At 50.0% G+C, this 20,622-nt stretch overlaps 7 protein-coding genes across 7 annotated transcripts; 2 read left to right on the forward strand and 5 right to left on the reverse strand.

Annotated features, from left to right (window-relative positions):
* Window positions 1–391: 391 nt before the first annotated feature.
* On the reverse strand, window positions 392–4,232 carry GIQ15_05073 (cytoskeleton assembly control protein Sla2; the record flags this gene model as incomplete). The annotated part of the gene is made up of 10 exons (XM_033552490.1): window positions 392–1,645; window positions 1,706–1,855; window positions 1,908–2,956; window positions 3,103–3,200; window positions 3,250–3,307; window positions 3,573–3,778; window positions 3,841–3,916; window positions 3,988–4,005; window positions 4,085–4,131; window positions 4,225–4,232. 10 exons carry the CDS (start codon window positions 4,230–4,232, stop codon window positions 392–394), a joined length of 2,964 nt encoding a protein of 987 aa, XP_033406220.1.
* Window positions 4,233–4,853: 621 nt separating this feature from the next.
* On the reverse strand, window positions 4,854–7,513 carry GIQ15_05074 (putative PH domain-containing protein; the record flags this gene model as incomplete). Its single annotated transcript, XM_033552491.1, has 2 exons — window positions 4,854–6,966; window positions 7,044–7,513. 2 exons carry the CDS (start codon window positions 7,511–7,513, stop codon window positions 4,854–4,856), a joined length of 2,583 nt encoding a protein of 860 aa, XP_033406221.1.
* A 421-nt stretch (window positions 7,514–7,934) lies between these two features.
* Window positions 7,935–8,534, reverse strand: GIQ15_05075 (HHE domain protein; the record flags this gene model as incomplete). Its single annotated transcript, XM_033552492.1, has 2 exons — window positions 7,935–8,246; window positions 8,298–8,534. 2 exons carry the CDS (start codon window positions 8,532–8,534, stop codon window positions 7,935–7,937), a joined length of 549 nt encoding a protein of 182 aa, XP_033406222.1.
* Window positions 8,535–9,186: 652 nt separating this feature from the next.
* GIQ15_05076 (uncharacterized protein) lies at window positions 9,187–10,393 on the reverse strand (the record flags this gene model as incomplete). The annotated part of the gene is made up of 2 exons (XM_033552493.1): window positions 9,187–9,914; window positions 9,994–10,393. The coding sequence occupies 2 exons, from the start codon at window positions 10,391–10,393 to the stop codon at window positions 9,187–9,189; spliced, it is 1,128 nt and encodes a 375-aa protein (XP_033406223.1).
* Window positions 10,394–11,387: 994 nt separating this feature from the next.
* On the forward strand, window positions 11,388–16,592 carry GIQ15_05077 (uncharacterized protein; the record flags this gene model as incomplete). The annotated part of the gene is made up of 7 exons (XM_033552494.1): window positions 11,388–12,009; window positions 12,059–12,656; window positions 12,719–12,923; window positions 12,989–14,830; window positions 14,889–15,189; window positions 15,253–15,503; window positions 15,558–16,592. 7 exons carry the CDS (start codon window positions 11,388–11,390, stop codon window positions 16,590–16,592), a joined length of 4,854 nt encoding a protein of 1,617 aa, XP_033406224.1.
* An 833-nt stretch (window positions 16,593–17,425) lies between these two features.
* On the forward strand, window positions 17,426–18,710 carry GIQ15_05078 (uncharacterized protein; the record flags this gene model as incomplete). The annotated part of the gene is made up of 3 exons (XM_033552495.1): window positions 17,426–17,507; window positions 17,608–17,841; window positions 17,923–18,710. 3 exons carry the CDS (start codon window positions 17,426–17,428, stop codon window positions 18,708–18,710), a joined length of 1,104 nt encoding a protein of 367 aa, XP_033406225.1.
* A 405-nt stretch (window positions 18,711–19,115) lies between these two features.
* On the reverse strand, window positions 19,116–20,145 carry GIQ15_05079 (phosphoribosyl-aminoimidazole-succinocarboxamide synthase; the record flags this gene model as incomplete). Its single annotated transcript, XM_033552496.1, has 3 exons — window positions 19,116–19,501; window positions 19,578–19,953; window positions 19,999–20,145. 3 exons carry the CDS (start codon window positions 20,143–20,145, stop codon window positions 19,116–19,118), a joined length of 909 nt encoding a protein of 302 aa, XP_033406226.1.
* Window positions 20,146–20,622: the final 477 nt, after the last annotated feature.

Raw genomic sequence — 20,622 nt, forward strand, 5'->3', positions numbered from 1 at the left:
TATGGTGCTCAACTTTCGTCACCAATATCGACGACTGATGGTCTAACTATTTGATTCAACCACTATTTTCCGAACCAGGTCTGTTTACTTGGTGAACAATTTAATTTGATACGCAGCACGCACTACTGTGCTTCAACACTTGTTCAAGGAATGAAGAGCAATAGTATTATCTGTATTTCCTTTTCAGATACCCTTTCATAAATAGGCACGAAGTAAAGTAGAAGAGAAACGATGGATAGAGATGAGTTTATATATTTGATTTCAATACGTGAATGACGGGGACAGCCATAACACTCTATTCCAGGTATGATATCTTGCGCATTTCACCAAGTTGTTTTCTAGCTTGGCTAAGCGCGTTTTCAAGTTGGAGAATTTCAACCTATACATCTTGTTAGAAAGAGGGGATGGATTGTGGAACGGGGACCCATACCTGCTGCTCCATCTCTCGTACTTTGAACTCATGTCCGCTCAACTTGGTGTAGTCGATGGCTTCGGTCTCATTGCGATTCTTCTCTGCGATGATCTCTTGCACTTGTCTGACTAGACTTCTACAGGCGGATCCAACGGCTTTACTGGCCGTTTCCAATCGATCCTGTGTCTTGCTCATGAATGTAGCCTTGACTCGACTGGCTGCCACAAGCTGGGCTGTACTGGCCGCCACATCGTTACTGGCAACAATCAATTGCTCTGGCGAGTTTCGGCCAGAAATAACTCCGTCGGCAGTTTCGATCAATGTGTTCGTCGAAGTCGCCACGGCCTTAGCGGCGGAGATCAATCCTTCGGTCCATCGGTTGTTCTTCTTGTAAAACGCCGTTCTGGAAGAGCTACCTCGGCCTTCCTTGACAATTTCTTGCTGAGACGCGGTGGCAGCTTTGATCAGCTCGGCGATGGCCGTTGTTACCGCAATAGACGCTTCGAGGATAGAATCGTGGATGCGGAGTTCGTAAGTCGAGTAACCATCGCGAGGCTTCTTCTTGAGCTTGGCTAGTCGTGCTGCTGCAGCTTCAATTGCGTTAGCAGCGTTAGTCAATTCACGGTCGACAATGTCGCCTAGGTCGCCAGCGCCGGTAAGCTTGTTGCTCTTTGGAGCAAACGTATCGACGAGCTTGGAGAGCTTCTGAAGATTCATGAGGACTTCGTGGTTGTTGTTGATAACCACATCTGTCTTCTGGAGAGGCTCAAGACCTTGGAGTCTGAATGATTGCAGGCCACGGAAGAATGTCATAGTGGATTGTGCAGGGGATCGGGCGGCGTTGATGAGTTGGTCAGCTTTCTTGTCGTCCGTTGCGAATCGCGTCAAACCCTTGGTATTACTCAGGACGTCCGCGATAGATCCAGAGAACACGCTCACGGTACGGATGATTTCTGCATGTGCACTGTTTGGTCCATCGGCGATGAAGTTGTTGAAGGCGGTCGAGAATTCAGTAGCGCTAGCAGATGCTTTTTCAATCTGTGACAGCACATAAGAGGGAGAGGCATTTTGGTTTCCAGCCTGCATTGTAGAATCCAGTTCATAGAGCGCATCATCTACTCGCTGTACACCACTTTGAAGGACAGAGTCAATGATGTCGTTGACCTTGGAGATAGAGCCGCTAAGGACGTCATCAATTTGACTGTCGAGGGCCTTATCCGCGTCTCCTTGGCTCTATAATTGAGAGTCGAATGTTAGCTCCAGTGGTTTATATCCAAGTAGAATAGCACATACCAATCTCAATTCCTCCAGCTCTGTCAATGCCTGCTCCATACCGGACTTGTAGATTTCGATCTCCTCGTCCTTTTCTCGGAGCATGAGATCATGGTCCTCGTTCAGCTCGCCACTGCTCGAATGGAATTCCTCGAGGGCCCGTGTTTTGTTCTATAGATAGATGAATCAGCACTAGTAGCATAGTGAAATGACGTAAACATACCCTGAGGGCCTCTTCGAGGTCAGCCATTTCACGGTTATACTTAGAGAGCATTGCGGAAATTTCCGATCCTTTAGCACGTTCGGCATTTTCTGCTCGCTCAATAGCCATGCGTAGCCCCCTCTTCAATTTCTCTACTTCCTCACGGTTACCACCAGTAACGCGGTCCTTGTCATGTAAAGCCCTATCACGCTCTCTGATCATATCGGCAAGTTCTAGATTCTTAGTCTTCATCTCCCGTTCAAGGCGCTCTCGCTTATCAATTGCTTCTTGCGCAGATGCGGCCTTCAACTTCAGGGACTTGGTAGTTTGTAGGAGATCTAGATGTTCTTGTCGTAGCTGAGAGTACAGCTTTGCCAGAGCCTCGTACTTTGTGCGCCAGGTGTTGAGTTGCTCTTGAAGAGATCGAATAAGATCATCCTTGGAAGCATTCTGTGAATTGAAGTTTGTGTTGAGTTGGTTCAGCTGCTCTTCGAGATCTTTCATGCGTTTGTCATACTGCTGGAGCATCAGCTGGTCCCGCTCATATTGTGCACGCGCATTCAGATTCTCTTGTTCAAGTTCCGCCAGTCTTCCTTGGGTTTGTTGCTGGTATTGATTGGCCATCAACTGTTCCTGTGCTAGTCTCTGTTGCTCGGCCTGCAACCTCTGCTGCTCTTCAAAATCACGCTGCGCTTGTTGTTGTGCAAGTAACTGGCCACGCTGCTGTTCTTCCCACTGGCTTTGGAGTCGACGTTGCTCGGCTTCGTACTCCTCCTGCTGGCGTTTGGCCTCTGTCGACCAGAAGTCGTTGATTGGTTCCGCGTCAGGGATAGTTGCCTTTGGTGGAGGAGTTGGCTCCCGTTCGGGCTCGTTGGCTGGACGCCTTGGAAGATTGGGCCGCTCATCATCTTCACCGAGTAGACCTGGTGGCTGCGGTGGAAGTTTTGGAACAGTGATTAAACTTGTAAGGTATCTTAAATTCGAACATTCGTAATAAAATCGAACTAGCCGATAATGTTGGGCGTCATATCGGCCACGGAGAGGCTCCAATGCTTCGTCGTCCCCAGTTGCTATAACGAGATATTAGTACGGCAATGGAACGCAGGACAGATCCCTCGAGTGTTCTTACTTGAGTGCATGGCTCGCAACATGCTGGTAATAAACTTATAAATTCCATAACTCTCTTGAACAAGAGGTACAAGGGCAGAAATCCTACACTCGTTATTTGCACCACCTCGGAAATGCGAGAAGATAAGTTTTTGGAAGGTATCAATCTGGTCTTGGAGTGTCATGAGGTCGGTAATCGTTTCATAACTATGTCCTGTTAGAAATGGTCGAGTATAGCTAGGCGAGAGCAACATACCCCTCATTTGGATCATTGATGGACTTGAGGCTGATGTATTCCTCATATTCAAAGAGACCTGCAATCGTGATAGCGCCGCCTCTCATTAGCACTCATACATTTCAATCACACCCGATCAATGTAGACACTCTAGGTGTACCACTCACCATTAAATTCAGGATGTTGTCGATGGAACGCGAGCTTCGACTCCAGAAAGAAAACATATTCTCTAATCAATGGACCGTAACCTATACTCCGCTGTCAGAGACCCCTATTCTGCACAAAGTGCAAAAGTCTACATATAATGTAGTTTCCATCTCGCGGGAAAGCATGGGTTCTCCTACCTCGAAGCCCCTCGCCGGTCACCCCTCTCATCAAGCTGTCCAGCCATGTAACATTTTCCTGTGCTTCTCTCACGGTTACCGGATGGCCTTCCTGCAAGACTTTATGGATCGTAATAAGGGCTTTAAAGGTCTGGACTTCATCGGCGAGAATCGGTTGTCTAACATAAACGCGGTAAATAAGCAATGCGCACTCAACAGCTAAGGGGCTTGTGACAAGTAGGTGAAAGCGGATTTGGGCGAGTAGTAAATCTCAGCTGACGAAACTCACACTTTCATGCCAGACCAGAAGGACATCGAGGACTTGTGGTCCCACGTATATACAATACAGCTCCGCACATGTTTTCCTGTATATCGTCGTTAAATCCCATGTTCCTAGTATGGATGTGACACCGGCCTGGTAGGGTGCGGGACGTACGTTTGGGAGCCGTTTCCTCTGGTCAAATCGTCGCGTCAGTGACTATTCTGTATATATGTAGAAATCACCGGTAGTGAGGAGGGGAAAGGTCTCATACCGATGCTAGTAGCTTTGCGGATGTTGACCGTTAGGTCTGCTTCGGTTCTGTTGTAGCAACATATCAGCACTGCTATCTTGAGCCCACAGGTCTTAGAAGGCCGTCACTAAGGCCTGATTAGTCTGTTCGAAGCTTCTCACCTGCTCATTGCTATGTTTCTTGTAGATGTGCCGTAACCTAAATGACATCTATGGTAGCAAGAAGCCACAGGGGAGACCAGCAACGGTGTTTGGGCCGTTCAACTGAGGGAAAGGTGATGCCTAAGGGCGGCCGAACTGAATGAAAGGGGAGAACAAAATAGATTAGTCCAATGGACTTGGTTAAGGGCGTCTGTATGGAATCGCTGTCGCATCCAAATGTCCGGCGTGCTTGGAGGTTTATCCGGAGGTTTCGAGATGGCGCTGGAGTCGTCACCGTCTTGGCACGCGATCTCGCAGGCAACGCCGTTTTATATGGAGAGTGGCTGTTCAATATCGATTACGCGTTTATATCTTTATAGTGTGGTAATTTCTCAGTGAAGGAAGCTCTATTTCAAGTCAAAAGTCACGGAGCTGAATCAATATGGTAATGATTGAATTGACTATCTAGACCTTGTGCCATAGAAACCCCTTGGGCCAAACGCCAGTGATATATACATTGGAAACAATTTCTAACACACGATACCTAACGCCAAATGCAAGATAATATGCCTGCCCAATAAAAAAGAGCCATGGCTTGGATGCATATGGATAACCTATAAGACTACACCCTTGCCTCTCAGCTCTTTACCCTAGTCGAATTTTATTTCGTCAGGCCGGTCTGTTGGCTGAGGGAGCTCAGAAGGCGATGATATAGTTTCGGCGTTGGAGAACGAGGAGTCTTGGAAATCCATAAGGACCTCATTTGACCATGCATCTGGCACATCATCACTCTCGTCAGCCATGTCTCCATGGTCGGGACGGTCCTTCACGGGGCTGCTAGGCTCTGAGCCCACCGGCGCCTTTATAACGAGCAGTTCCTGGTCCCCGGTATCGTTATCTGCCACTGTGTCTTGTCTTTTTGAAAGTTGTTGCTTGGACACAGACGGTGAGGGTTCCGATGCTATCAAAGATGGAGCCACTGGTTTGCGCTTCGGCATCGCTATGGAGCCAAAATTAAACCGCCCGGGGGAAGGTAGGGGCGTACCCGGAGGTGGAAGAGGCCGACCACGACCTACTGGATGGTCAGGAACTTCGCCGGGCCTTGGACTCTGGTCGTGGCGGGTGAGAACGCTCATCCCCCACTTCTTAGCAGCCGCAGCCGCAGTTCCAATAGTCAGCATCGCTTGACGTGGCTCGAATGTACCAGGGGCCAGGTTAGGAGACGCAGAAGTGCTTTTCGAAGATTTGATGCCCTCAGCAGCCAGAGAGTTGCTTCTATTAATTCTGTTATCGTTTACAGATGCAGGGTTGGTGCCATGATCGGAATGGGATCTAGATAGAGGAGTTGCGGTATCACCAGACTCTGAAGTAGGTGTGGATGCCTCCGTGGGATCATTCCACTGGGTAGTAGATATTGTTGGCGAGAACAATGAAGAGCCTGAGGTTGCAGGTGAGAATGACAACGAACGGGTTGATCGATGTTTTGGGGCGCTATGCGCGGCCTTCCCTGGTATATCGGGAAGTGAAGAAGGGCGAAAGTCTGTTTCCTGGGCTTCCGACGTTTCTTGCTCATTTATGGAGTTTGTAAAGGCCTGGTACAGAGTCTCCTGGGACTGGGATGGAGTATCGGGAACCACATTTGAAGCATCGTGTTCTTCAGTAGTATGTTCCTTGGATGATTCGGGTGTTCCAGTACCAGGCGTAGCACCTGGCGTGGCATCAGGTGTTTCCTCTTTCTCTGGTTTTTTGTCTGTAACTTCGGGTTCTTGAGCCTTCTGGGCCTCTTCCCATATTCCTCCACGGAAATGCTGCTCTTCCGTATCCAGGAAGGGAATATCATCCCAGAATGGCTGCACTAGGGTTTCCGCAACGACCTCTCTGATCCTACTTTCAATTGCCCTCAATATGATACCGTATGTGATTTGCCTTGAACTAACAATGGGTTCTATTGTCATCTCCATAGTAGGCATCGTTTCAAAGGAGATCCATAATCTATTGCTTGGAGGCGGCTTGAAGCGCAGTAGGATATGGCCCTTGAGCTTTTTCAGCACCACTGCGAGAATAAGATCGACTTCTCGTGGTTTAAATCTAGTTCCAAGTTCGATGCGGGCAGTGGCTGCAATTTCCACACGGAAGTTCCCGCTATAGTTAACATCGGCCTCGATGCAACAGTCGCCGTTCACGGTCAGGTCCTTCAAACGTGGATTTGTGATGAGAGGAGCCCCTTCACCAGAGTGGATGGCCTGAAGCTCAAGTTTCGTGATGAAGTTTGGCTTATTAACTCTAGATATCTTCTTGGTTATTTTGCCTCGAATGAACTGTTCTAGCTCGGGAGTTTTGTATAGAGCTAAGAAAAGCCGGCCAAGTAACGCATTGAACCAGCGGGTCTGTAGATGCTCCTCCGATGAATGCAGACGCTGCACGAGGGTGACCATATCTTCCGTGGCAAACTGTCGAGGCGTGGGAGGGGAATCAATTGAGCCAGGAATCCTATCCAGGTTGTTCAAGATGGCAAAATAAAAGTCTTCCTTCTCCGACAGGTTCTCAGAAAAGAGGTAGAACGGTAGCGTAGGTGGCCGGGGACCCGGTATGTTTTCGCCCTCTGGTTTCCTCGACAGACATATCGCGTTCCTCTTGATCCAGAGTTCCCCCTCCGGTATCAAATCACCTCCTCCGTATATGCTAACATTATGATGTGCTAAGGATATAACGTATCGAACCTCGATCTGCTCGGCGTCGTCGTATAGCATAAGATGCCCATGGCTAGAGGCGGAGAAACGAGAGAACATCAGTATTGGGTCACCGGAAGCTATGCCATAGACGATAAGAAAGGACCATACCGTAAAATAACGTAAAAGACATTCCTAGCCTTTCGAACATTCCTTCCATTGCCTTTATTTGCGTCCAAGGTCGGAACCTGTTTCCGGTCGAATATACTTCGGTAGACGCTCTGGTAGACACTGGGACTCTCTGTAGCGATAACCTCTCCAGCGGGAGTCGTTCGCTCTGGCGGCTTCCCATTCACGCCTCCAGGCACATACTCTCTGCATACAGCAAAGTAACCAGCAGCTACGTCTGCCTCCCGTGGTCTCTGGAACTTCTCTGCCAGCTCCGCCGTACGGGAGTTGAGAGAGTGTTCGTCATCTCCTTTCCGTTCAAGACCGCCGACATCAACGGCTTCAGCTTTGTCCCTATCTAATGGGCCGGGGAGGGTGAGATATGCGTGGAGGACGAGCAGGCTGAGCACCAGCGGTATGAAGGTAAGCCCACCAAGAACGTAGACCAGGAGGAATGCGCTGAAAGGCCCCATGAGGTTCTTTTAGCGATCGTTGGTGCAAGTCCTCGCCATTAGAGAGAACACGGAGCCAGCGGACGAGGGAAGTCTTATCATCGGAATATACGCTGATGTTGTTGTTGCTTGTTGGTGTCTTTCTCTTGAACCTGATATGGAAGAGCAATATACGTGTTCGGTACAAACAAGGGAAGTACCAGTACTTCCAGCCCACCTTAATTACTTAGTCAATGAGGTATCGATACTTTAACGGAAAAGGTTAGCCTATTACGTCGTTCGGTGGGGAAACTACCATAAATAGTAACTTGCAGGTACATCTTTTTACACACTAAAAAGCAGTAAAAGAATGTATTTTTCCGTACTTCAACATAATAGAGATACAGATTTAAAAAGACATAAAGACATATAAAGACATAGATATATGCGTTATGGCGAGAAGCTAGGGGAAAGACCTGAAGAGATCAGCCACCTTGTCGATAGGGGCCGTCAGGAGTCCCACGGCCGTCTCGAACGGCGGTTTATTCGGAGCTCCTGGATGAGATCGAGTAGGCACAAACATCTTCGTCCTCTCGAAAGAAGCAGCCATCTCGTCACTCTCCGTGGGATCTAAGAGCTCCTCGATCTTGACCAGGTCGATGTTCTCTTCTTCCTTGATATGCTCTGCTAGATTATCCATCAACTCCTTGATCCGGTCCATGAACTTGGGATCAGATGCATCGGTGCTCTGGAACTCTTGCAGCTGTTCTTTCGCCTATGCTATATTAACATCTGGTGTAAAGAGGAGAATGTATGCTAGACTTACCACTTGATGTTCCTTTCTATCTTTGGCCGTCAGCCTCTCTCCCTCTGCACCCATCAGCTTCTCCATGGCGGGATACAGGACCAATTCCTCTCCGACGGAATGGCGTGCGAGCTCCCAGACGAACTGGTTCTGGTATTTCGTCCTCTCTCCGGGGTTGGTAGAGTTGACAATTATATGGTAATAGTGCTCCAGCTCGCGGTGGTCGGTCTTGACCGCGTCGGAGATCTTGTTCTTCATGGTGGATTTGGTAGATATATATAACAGTGGCTGACAATAGGGTATGCGAGGAATAGTCCTGGGTGCAATGCCTTTGAGAGATGGTATTCCTGCTCTTGCAAGTCGAGGGAGGCTCATTGGGGTGGGATATCTTCGATGCGAGAAGCAACGGGGTCAATGGATCATACTATATAGCTGTTGAATATTCCATTTGAAGCGAGTGATGCAGAGGCCAACATCCAAGATATCGTAGCATAGGAACGTCATAGTAGCTCCCGGCCTATTAGAGAGCATGTAAATGTAAAACCGGCCATGACCAGCCTTGACCAGACCTTGCCATGAACCATGAGCCGCCACACCAACCGGAAGAAATGGAAGTTGATGACCTTCGATGTAACCGTTCAAGCCATTTAGGTTGTGGAGGGATGGAGAACTAAGTTTGGCGGAAGACAGTTAATTAAGGCTGTTCTAGTATAAGAGTAAGTCTAGTATAAGAGTAGCAAGCCGTATATGACACTCCACCATGATAGGAAACAGGTCTCCAATCCGTTTCTACTCACCGGGGTATATAAACTATGTACAAACGAAGATTATCAAACGTGTACCATCCCATTTCCAGTCCAACGCAACGAAAAGCCAAATGACGTCAATTATATATCCTTGAAGAACCTGATCAACCGTATCGATGTTTCTCAGAAGGCGGGTCGGCGGGTAACTCGATGGCCGCCATCCGCTGCTCCCTCTGCTGCTCCCCCTGTTGCTCCATATGCCGTTCCATCTGTTGTTCCATCTGTTCCATATGCCGTTCGGCCTGCTCCTTCATATATGTCGGCGTCGACACCTCCGACGGGGGTAGCTCCGACGTTCCACCATCGCCCATGAGTTCGTGTGCATTCTCGTGTGCAATCCTCTGCGGCTGTTCCAGTTGCTTCTCCGAGTCCTGTTCTGGTAGCGGGACCTGGTCCTGCTCTTCATTTGAATCCCCCGGCACAGCACCCTTCGCGGTTCTCTTATTCCGTCTCTTCCTGCGAAGGAACAGCAGCGTCCCTGCAATAACGGCAAGCAGTACAGCAACTGCCACGCCCACGCCTATGCCGGCCTTGGCTGCCGTCGAGAGGCCGGCTTTTTCATCACCCGGCAACCGCACAGGCGACGAGCCTGCGGTGGCCGAAGATCCCATGCTTATCAGGCTGCTAGCTGGTATTCCGATAGGTCTGGGAGTTAATGTAGGGTCATCTTCTGTCTGGTTTGCACGACCGACGAGAATGCCGTCACTGCTCAGGAAGAAACCTGCTTTGTCGATGCAGCATGTTCTGTTGTCGTCACAGCAGTAGCTTCCATTGGCAGGGCCTGGGTTTTCGCAGACTACGGCCCGCGGCAGGATAAGAGACTCTTTGTTATCTACTTTTGCATTAGCTCGACCTACTCCGAGGAGGAAAGTAAAACGAGAAACCACAAACGAGAACCAATGGATACATACCGTACAGGCATACTTGGGCACAGCTGTTCGTCCACGGTTTGTATGCACAGGGGGCCCGTATCAGCGTCTTCGGGTCGTCCTTTGAGGTACAGAGACGGTCCGGACGGCACTGCTCGATGGACTCGCAGCAGGAGTCTGAGTCTGGACACTTGACGTTATCTGGGTACTCCCTGTTGCTGTCGTAGCTGTAGCATGTTATCCTCTTGTCCTTCTGCTTGTTGCCCACGCTGCCATCGTCTTTTACGCTTGAAAGAGGTAAATCCATGAGGAAGAGGAGAGATGTTTTAGACAAATCCCCCTTCCCAGCCTGATAGCTGAACAGGGAGATATTATTCTTCTCGCGTAAGTTACGATCTGCTCGTCCATTGCTTTCGGGCTTTGTCTGGCCAATTACGCCCATCAAGCCACCTGGGGATTATTGACTAATAGATCCTTCGCGCTGTGCTCATGCGGCGTCCATCATTATGGCAGATCAGAGATTCTCGATGTGATCTGATCGCACTATGCACTATGTACACAGAGTATGGATTAGGATGCGTAATAATGTACGATCCAGGCACAACGGTGGCCGTAAGCGAGGACGGACTGCATCGACGATAACTGGCCCTGGGCTCGTAATCCGTGGGCCATCCGCAGTCCGCCGCCACTTCACCCTAGAAGGCCCTAGCCCAGCAATATCATGGGTACGGCGAGTGTGACCTGCATCTGCATGTTCGCCCTTCCCGGTCGTCTTGGTCGAAGCAGGTCGAACAGCCAACCGGGAGCGCTCGAGATAGCCGGTCCAAAACTTGAGACTGCCTGCTGAGTAACATCACCTCATCGTCAGCCCATCCGCGCGCTGTATCCCGACGCCTCCCGCCCAGTATCGTGTATCCAGTCGCCGTTATATCTTGATCTTGTCCTTGTTTTGTCGATGTCTTGTATCTTCGCTCGCTTCTTGGGCCAAAAGTGACTTCCGCCCGACTTTCATCCGCGGGATCAGCCGATGCTGACTCAGCCTTGCCTCTGTCCAATCACGGGGTCTCCCTCTTCCTCCGAACTCCTGCACATTTAATAACATACCAACGACGACGAAGAAGAAGACGACAAGACGAAAAGGAGAAGATATAGAGACAGAAGTAGTGGACGACATACGACATACTTGAATACAGGAGACACCGTTGCTGTGGCGGACCTGACCATCCTATCTCGACCGGCCAGACCTGCGCCGTATATAACTCAATTGCCTATAGCCACTGCATGCTAGGCCTTTGTCCGAGGCCGATTGACGACTACGATACCACGGATATCACAGCCAGACTACTCCAGGCAGCAGAATGACCGCCTAGCCATCACTCACTGGCTGGCATGTAGGACCCAACAATGCCCCGAGGATGACCAACTCCCATCCCCAGATGAGCAGCTCATATCCTCAGCCGTTGACGGGCCTCTCCGACCCTCCAGCAGGCCGTACGGTCTTCCACCACGCTCGAATGGGGCCGGGGAACGGTCTGGCACGAGGATTGGGACCGGGAGGAGGGCCGGGCGCGAGATCGAGTCCGGTCATCGATCTCACGGGGAGCAACGACGAGGAGGATGAGGACCTGGAGTCCCGTCGGCCTGCGAAGAGGTTGCGCATCGACACACACGGCCACGATGAGCTGGCGAGGTTTATGAATCCCAGTTCCAGGCTGGAGGAAGAGACGTACGATGGTGCTGGTACCGGCGACGAAGACGATGGCGAGGGTGAAGACGACGACGAAGTAATGTTTGACGAGGAACCGCCGTTTGTCGAGAGTGCGAAGCCGGCTGCCACGTTTCAGGACCGGCTTGCTTATATGTCGATTGATGGAGGAGCCCAGCAGTCGCAGGCGTCGCAGTCGCCGCTCCCCTTACCTCCTCGGCCGCGCAGGAACAGGCTGATAAGGGATATGCATGAACCGGCTGCCTCGGACGATGAACATGAAGACATGACAGTCCAGACCACGCCGTATACGATGGAAGTCCCAGCAGCTGCTGCTAGGCTCGCTGATAAGAGTAAGCTGATATCATTTTTTTTTGGCCATATACTAATCTCCCTTCGTAGCAATTCTCGACTTCCATCCATGGACAGGAAACCACCCCGAAGACGCGCTGAACGAACAAACCGCCAAACAGGGCTTCTACGACCGTGTCCAGCTCTCCCAGAACGAAAGCAACACTGCCCGGCCGTCACTATACTCTCACTTCAAAAACCCCAACGGCCTCAAAGCACTCTCCCATATATTCGCCGCAGCCCTCAAGAAACGACAAGCCAACTCGAAGATCACTCCAACTTCGACATTCAAACCACCACCGCGCGTCACACTCACCGATAATAAACGCGAAGCCTGGTTGCGGGATCTAGCCAACCCGTCCGTCCCCCTTAGACGGCTCAGCAGGACCATACCGCACGGTATTCGTGGTAGGATATTGCTGGACCAATGTTTAGGGAAGAATATCCCCATTGGTCGCGCAATCTGGCTTGCGAAGTGTGTGGGTGCGAATGAGATACGGGCGTTTAAACGGAAGGGAACAGCGGCGGCGATTGCGAGTGGGTTGGAAGCTAAGTGGGTGAGGGACTGGACAGGGAGTGTACAGCAGTTCATGGAAGGGGTGGTGCAATCGTACGAAGAGACTGGGTGGATCGAGAACCAAGCTTATGCGTATGTTTCCTTTTTTTTATATTGTTCTCTCTATCTTAGGTCTTGTTACTGACTTATCATAGTATGAGATTATCCGGTCGTCTGTTCCTAGAACAATTGCTTGACCAAGATGCCTTCCTAGAATGGTTTCTTACCTCTCTACATGCTTCGACCCTGGATATGCTGCCCGTATGGCTATCGAGTATTGGCGTATACTGGAAGAATATCACCAGTTATCGAAAGCGAGGGAGACGACTTGCCCAGACGTTGCTGGATAAGCTATCACTGGTATGTTCTCCTGCCTTGACCCCTTTCGTCTATTATTGTTCCCTAGACTGATAATATATGCTCAGGCTCTGAATACCAACCGTTCTGACGTCCTCAACTCCCTAATCACTCGTCTCCAGAACCTGATCCGCTCATTTATCACTTCTCATCCGTCCTCTTTCATTCTCCCCTTGACTTGGACTCAACACCAGAAACCTCTAACTACCTGCTTCAATACTTCCAATCCCATGGAAACAGCGTTCCTCGCTCAGCTCACGGAGCGAAACATTAGGCTTGCCAAAACCAGCCCACAACCTAGTCTCGACTCCCAACAGCCGACTTCACGGCCTGCCTCACAGCAGCTAGTCTCTCTCCTTGACACACCATGTACATCCAATGCCTTCCCTATCCTTGCTGCCAAATGCTTGGCTCTTCCATTGGATCACAGAACACTAGTTTGGACTCTTGTCGAATGGTCCTCTACCCCGTTCCGATACGGGTCAGCGCGCATTTACATTTCTGCACGCCTACTACGGCGCTGGAGGAAGCTCTCTATCGATACAGATGCGCACATTCTCTCATTTCTAGCCGACCGCAGTAAACACTCCACTCGCCGATTTGGAAATATCTACCATCTTGTGTCGGAATTGGTGCGATCGCAATCCTTCTCGGTTGGGAAGTATCTGGAGTGGCTGATGGCTAGGGGCGCGGTCAGACGGCCAGACATGCCAGGCCAATGTCCGACTGCTGATGTGCAGCTGCTGCAACATATCCCGTCAAATAGGCTGCCAGAACATATCTGGAATTTGCGGAATATGCTACTTGCTAGGGCTGGGGTGTCGGTTGAGGACGAGAGAAGACAGATACTTCAGATTAAGGCTGGTTTTCAACAGCGGTATCCAGATATCTTTACTGAGAAGGCTGGCACTTCTCACGCTGAGATGATAGATGCCGATGCTGACTGGGCTAACCTTACATGGACTGTGAAATCGGATATCTCGCATTGGGTGCGGGAACAGGTTGCGTACAAAATCCAAACTCATGCCCAGGCAACTCCCAACAAGACACCAACCCAAACGCCTTCTATGATGCTAACGCTGGACCAATTTTACTTCCTCCGCCATATCCTCGAGTGCATGGACGACCTCTCAATCCTCGCTGACATCCTCAAACTTGTCTCCCAGTCCACCAACACTACCATCCTAGCCTCCGCCACGGATACTCTTAACTATCATTTCCCTTCCTTCACAGCTATTGGTGCCACAACAGACCTTTTCCACAGCTTCGCTATCAACTATTCAAAGCTCAGCAAGGCCGAAGCCCACGTTCAAGATCTGATAGTTGCCCTGCTGGACGTAGCTATCGTTATTCCCTCCGAAGGGTCTACAGTGGCTGTTCTACGCCGCGACCTAGTGCGCTACGAGAAGAAATCGGCCATGGCTGCCTCATCGCCTGTCTCGGAGCATATGGCTGACACACTCAACCCGGTCAATCCTACCTTTAGTGGAATGCTAGACCAGTTACTTGCATCCGGAAACTGTATGGATGACGCTACGCTTATACGTATATTTGAGCTGCTTATCCAAAAGCTCGAGACGGGCAAGGCAGATATCAGCCTCTCGTCAAGTGAAGCAGCTCGATACCTTGCACAGCTACGTCTGTTCAACACGAAGACTTTCGATGGGTTAATGATCAAGCGGGTAGTGGGGATTATACGGACTTCTCCAAGGCCAAATTTATCTGAGTTTCTACCACCGCTCATTGGAGTAGGCTGTATTACGTTTCCGGCATTTTTTGGGTTAGTGAAAAAATTGCTGGATGCTGACAAGGATGGTGAGAAAAGTATACCAGATGTTCTGCAATTAAGGTTAGATATGCTGGGCGTTCTAGGGCTAGAGAGAGTTGACAGGAGAGCCGTACCTGATCTCGTAAGTGAATACGCTCCGTCATACTTTGGTGTAAGCTGCTAATCGTTACAATCTGTAGGTGTTTTACCGCTTCAAAATCGCTCGCCAGGAATTCATCCTCAAGAACTGCCGCGGCATCGTCGGTACTATCCGCGATGCGATAATGGATGCATCGGCAAGCCAATCTACCATTGACAGTTCTATGCAGGAACAATGGAACAAGTCCATATTCCCGCTACTTTGCGAGATAATCGTCCGTCACGCCAACATCGCAAAGGATGAATGTGTTAAATGGGTGACGGAGAAGTTCCCGACGGGCGTACGCCTCCTTACACAGACTCTGAATAATCTGCTTAGTGTGGGATCTGGCAATAGCAACGGTAATTTTGACGTGCTGCAATTGCTTAACAGCGATATTGCCAGTGATACTAATTTGCACGCAGATCCTGATCGTGCGTTGCCTGCGCCCCAGCAGGTCGCCCAGCAACAAACGCTAGATATCATCCAGCGCATTGATGATTTCTCACTGCCCTTCTGTCTTATTAAGCTGCAGCTTCTAGTTGCGGGAGCGGATGCAGCTGGGAAGGAGAACGTCCTTGATCCCGTATTTGCTGCGGCCGAGGTGGATGTTAAGAATGGTTTGTCTCGGTGGGTAGACGTTATTACAGTGCTGGATGACGAGGGGAGGCGACAGGTAAGCTATCTCGCTTTCAACGTAGAGATGATATACCAGCTAACAACGTTCAAGATTCGGCAGAAGGCAGAGAATAGACTTCTCTCGCTGTTCATTACATCCGCCTCTTCGGCTTCGACTAGCTCAAGTGATGACTCCGACGAAGGACTGGCACCTTATGAGCTTGGATTGGTATACTTGCGCATCATCGAAGAGCTAATGTATAAAACATCTGCCGATAATGTTTCTTCCGCCATAGGCAGCGCTCTACTAGAAAGGATGAACCTATTACTGCAAAGAACGGCGTTCTTATCCAAGGTCAAAACCGCAGAGACAAAGTCAACCGACACTGCTCAACGCAATGAAGGTGGTACACTCGGAATATGGGTTTACATCATCCTACGGCTGGTGGCTTTGTACCGCTCAGTATTTAATGTAGAGCGTGCAACTAAGTCTGACCTTACCGACCAGACCCGCCTTCTACTCAGCATCTGCTACATGGCATTTACTCCAGCCTTAGGCCAAGTTCTCTCTCGAGCAGGTAACCTTTCAACAAACCCCTCCAGCAGATATAGCCACCTTTGGCAGCCTCTCCCAGTAAACTGGGATAGCTTGCGAACCTACGCCATCGATGTCGCGGCCATTCTAGTTGATACCCTCCCCGACGACGCCCGCCTACAGTGTGCTCGCTTCCTACGAGATCGATCTCCTCTTTTCCTCCACCAGCAGCAAGATACCCGTCTTCTCTACCTTTTCGGCCCCATGCCTGATCCCCAAGCCGCCCCTGGCCCCTTTAACCTCCCTACGGGTGCTACAACCTCTGTACCACCACCACTACCCGGCTCGTCGCCTCTCAATGTCTCAAGTCATGCTACACAGGGCGCACAAACTCAGCCCTCCCATCAAGCGAGTTCACCGATCCCTACAGTCGAAGAAACAAACTCGCCTATCCAAAATTTCCGTTTCCAGCAAGGTAGTCGGGTTCTAGGCCCCTGTCCACCTAGGACCTGGGAGATGCTCGAAGAATCAGCCCCCGTTGTGGGCGTGAATGACACGGCGCTAAATCTAGCTTACTTCGGTGCCCGTCAAGTTAGAGCTGGTCTAAACTGAAGGATTATAATATCTTCTCTCTCGAGATACGACTTAACTTCGCGTTTTAACAGCCTTGTTGCTTCAAGCGATATATATACCCGACGGCTTAAATTTTGTCAGCACTTCAACATCTTTGATACCATACCACGAGATATGCGAGCATTTACTAGGATACCTATTTTCTTTCTCCTTGCAGCGGTTGCACCCTTATTGTTACCTCTAGGCTATTTTAACATCAATTACCGTCCCCATTTTTCGCTTCTTTCATATATATTTAACGACTAATAACGAGCACTTATTGCCTTTGGTTTGGACTTGCAAAACGGTGAAGGAATTGAGGTCGGACCTGGTTTTCCCTTTCTGTTAGTACTATGGGCTGCATTTATTGCCGGAAACTGGAAATTGAAATACCTCTCTGCTTTTGTTTGCTATTACGATTCCCCTTCATATCAATTGCCACATGAGCGTCTTTAGCCAACCAATTCCCCTCGCCTTAACGGCTCTGATGTACTTCTTATATATATTTTTTCGGATAGTGCTATGTATATATTTATGAACCAACCCATCAGTCAAATATTAATGATACTCTTTCTATATTGCTTCTATCCATGAATGGTACCTACCTAGGTACCTAAGGTAGAGGTTGGTATCTAGGGCAGGATCTTATCTGATTGACGGTTGTATCACGTGATATAAACTCTGCGCAAGAGCTTCACGAGGAACAAACGGGAACAACTTGCTCCAACTGAAAAGCAGGAGATGGGCGAGAACGATTTGCTTGTTATAGCAATGAAAGCTACTAGCTGAAATACGTGACTAGAAGCTACAGCCACTGTTCAGATACCGGCGCAATGTTTGCCACTTCTGTTCGCATGTCGAAGCCTGGCTTCTTTCGAAACAGTGCAGATGAGCTGAGCCGGACGGCGCGAATAAGTACGTTACAGCTTCGAGGGCATATCGTGCTATACAAATTTACTTTATATAGCTAAAGAAGTTCTAAATCATCGTTGGCTGTGCTAACTGTGTTTTCTAGTTTGGAGGCTCGAAGGGCTTGACATAGCCAGGGACCAATACCACCTACTCGACTTCACAAAGGAAAGCGCCGTACAATCATGCAAGACTATGGCAGATCGTGCGGTGGGGGGATATAGTACGGCGAGTCTGGATTATGTTCCGGCAGACCCGGCGACGAATATGCCAGCGCACGCTCGATTCCACGGATCTATATCGACGAAGTTACCGAAGGATTGGAGGATACAAAGAACAGGTACGTTGTTGGATGGAAGCGAAAGCTACAGAAGAGTATACAGGAGGAGATTGTGCTTATTGTTTATTCTCTACCGAGTAGGATACGCGGCCTTCCGAAATCAAGACCGCGGTTTCTGGCTTTTTGGCAGGCTGTACTGGGACATTGATCCGTACGCATTCCTGGCTCTGCGGGTGAAGTCAGACGGAAGAAGATATACGGTCAACATACAGACAGACTCGATCATTGAATCTGACATTCACCAACACCGCCTCTTTACTCGACATCACCGCATATTCAACCGACCCACTGATCACCTTACCTCCTCCACAATCACGCCAGAGGAATCACTATCCGAACCTGAATCCGAATACGACTTCCCTTCTACCACTACTTCCTCACCTTCTCATATACCCGCCGCCCTGGCCGATTTCCCTCCCCCAGAAGAAGCTCCAACAACCACAACATCATCATATATAACAAACCCACAACCCGGCTCAACAGGATGGGAAACGATACTTATCCGATGGTCAGACTTCGTACGAACGAATATGGGCACGGTCATTGAGCCGCAAACCGGCCTGCTACGACAGCGAGTCAAGTCGATTGGCATTGGCTTGACGGACCGAGTAGAAGGGCCATATGATCTGCGTATTCATCAGATGTGGGCGACCAACGGGCTGGGCGGGGAGGAACTAGAGGAGGAAAAGAGGATTTGTGGAGAAGATTCAGTTTATACTTCTGCTCCAGGCTCTGCCTCCGCGGATGCATCTTCTTCACACGCCGAGGGGAGGAAGTCTAGGCCTGCAAACGAGTATCCGTCCCTGGTCGAGAGCGAGTCCAAGGGCCTCGATCGGTTTAAGAATTTGAAAGGATTCCAGAAAAAGTGAAGCATGGGAATCTAACTTTTTGTCTCAGGAGAGCATTTCATTTGTCAATTGTACTGTCTAGCCAATGAGGCTCACTAAACGATATGCACATCCTTATAACTTTTTTTGGACGTTCGCTCTGCTGTTAAAACCATTTTAATTCCGAAAAAAATCCTAAAATTGACAAGTATATATCTCAATTAAAGAAGGACCAGAAATTTTCGTTCCAAAACCAAGAAAACAATATGATTAGCCCGTAATCCTATCACCGAACATCATTTAACCTAAAAAAAAGGGGGGGGTTAAATGGGTTGCTCTTTGAACTCCTTTCCTTCTCCATGTATTAACTATAATGGGGGGTTTTTTTTATACAAAACCCGCCCGTATTCTCTGTTCCAGTCCGGGGGTGTAGTAATAGTCTGGGTGTTAGTCACGAAAAGTCTCGCCGGTCAATTTTTCGTATGCCTCTATGTATTTCTCCCGGGACTTGGTGACGACGTCCTCTGGCATGACGGTTCCCTCTTTACCCTTGAGGCCCTGCTTCGTCAACCAGTCACGGAGGAACTGTTTGTCGAAGCTGTCCTGTGGCTTGCCGGGCTGGTAGCTCTCCAGAGACCAGAACCTGGAGGAGTCCGGGGTAAGGACTTCATCGATCAAGACAATCTCGTTGGTCACCTCGTCGTGGCCGAACTCGAACTTGGTGTCTGCAATGATGATTCCACGCTGCAGGGCATGGAAGGAGGCCAATTCGTACAGGCGAATGGAGACCTCCTTGATGTCTTCGGCGTAGGCAGCACCCACAATATCAGCAGCTACATCATGTTAGCACAGCTCAGATAATAGATAGAGGGATAGCACAGCTCATAGACAATATGGGAAGATACGCACCCTTGTCGGGATGAATGTTCTCATCGTGCTTGCCCTGCTCTGCCTTGGTGCTCGGGGTGTACAAGGGCCCGTCTGGGATCTTGTCACTCTCCATGAGGCCGGCGGGCAAGGGGATGCCGTGGACGGTGCCGGACTCCTTGTACTCGAGCCATGCTGAGCCGGCGAGGTAGCCACGCACGATGGCCTCGACGGGGAAGACCTTGAGCTTCCGGACGACCAGGCTCCTGTTCCTGGCCATGTCACGGCTGTTCACTGGCACGCCGGCGGGCAGGTCGGTGGTGACGAGATGCGAACGAAGCGAGGGCAAGGCTCCGGTGAGGAACTTGAGCCAGTACACGGTCAGCGAGGTCAGGATCTCGCCCTTGTTCGGGATGCCCTACACCTGTTAGCAGTTATTCGACCATAGATTCGGCAGGCTCACATTTTCCATGAGGACATCGTAGGCAGAGACTCTGTCCGTCGAGATGAAGAGCAGCGTGCGTTCGTCGACCTGGTAGATGTCGCGCACCTTGCCGCGCGAGACCAGCGGCAGGGCGCCCTTCAAGTCGACCTCCAGAACAGGCTCCATAGCAGTAAGTATAGGTGAAGAGAAAGATGTTGGTGGTAGATCGTATCAAAGCCTATCTGGTCGTCTCTGGCCCCTCCGGATCGGATGGCGGGGCGGAGGCTTAAGAGCACTTCTGCTCCCCTACCAAAAACCGAGCGGCTTCAAGGGTTGGACTTCGCGGACGCCCGCGCCGCACTAATGCACGCTCTATCACGAATATATTATTGACACACGCAAGATCCCTGGAGAGTTGCTATTCGAGCTGCCTGCACGTCATCCAGCATGATGTTTGCTGCCCGTTTGTTTTTACGGTAACTCAGCTGCGCACTGCATGGGGCGCATAGAAAGCACTGCATGAGATACAGAGAGAGAGACGCAGAAAGACGGCCAGATAGAGAGAGATACAGAGAGAGAGACGCAGAGAGACGGCCAGATAGAGAGAGATACAGAGAGATACAGAGACAGACACGGCACGGCTGCATATACGATAGACACAGG

The sequence above is a fragment of the Arthroderma uncinatum genome (assembly GCF_011692745.1).
Source record: "Arthroderma uncinatum strain CBS 119779 chromosome Unknown scaffold3, whole genome shotgun sequence".
In the NCBI taxonomy this organism is placed as follows: domain Eukaryota; kingdom Fungi; phylum Ascomycota; class Eurotiomycetes; order Onygenales; family Arthrodermataceae; genus Arthroderma; species Arthroderma uncinatum.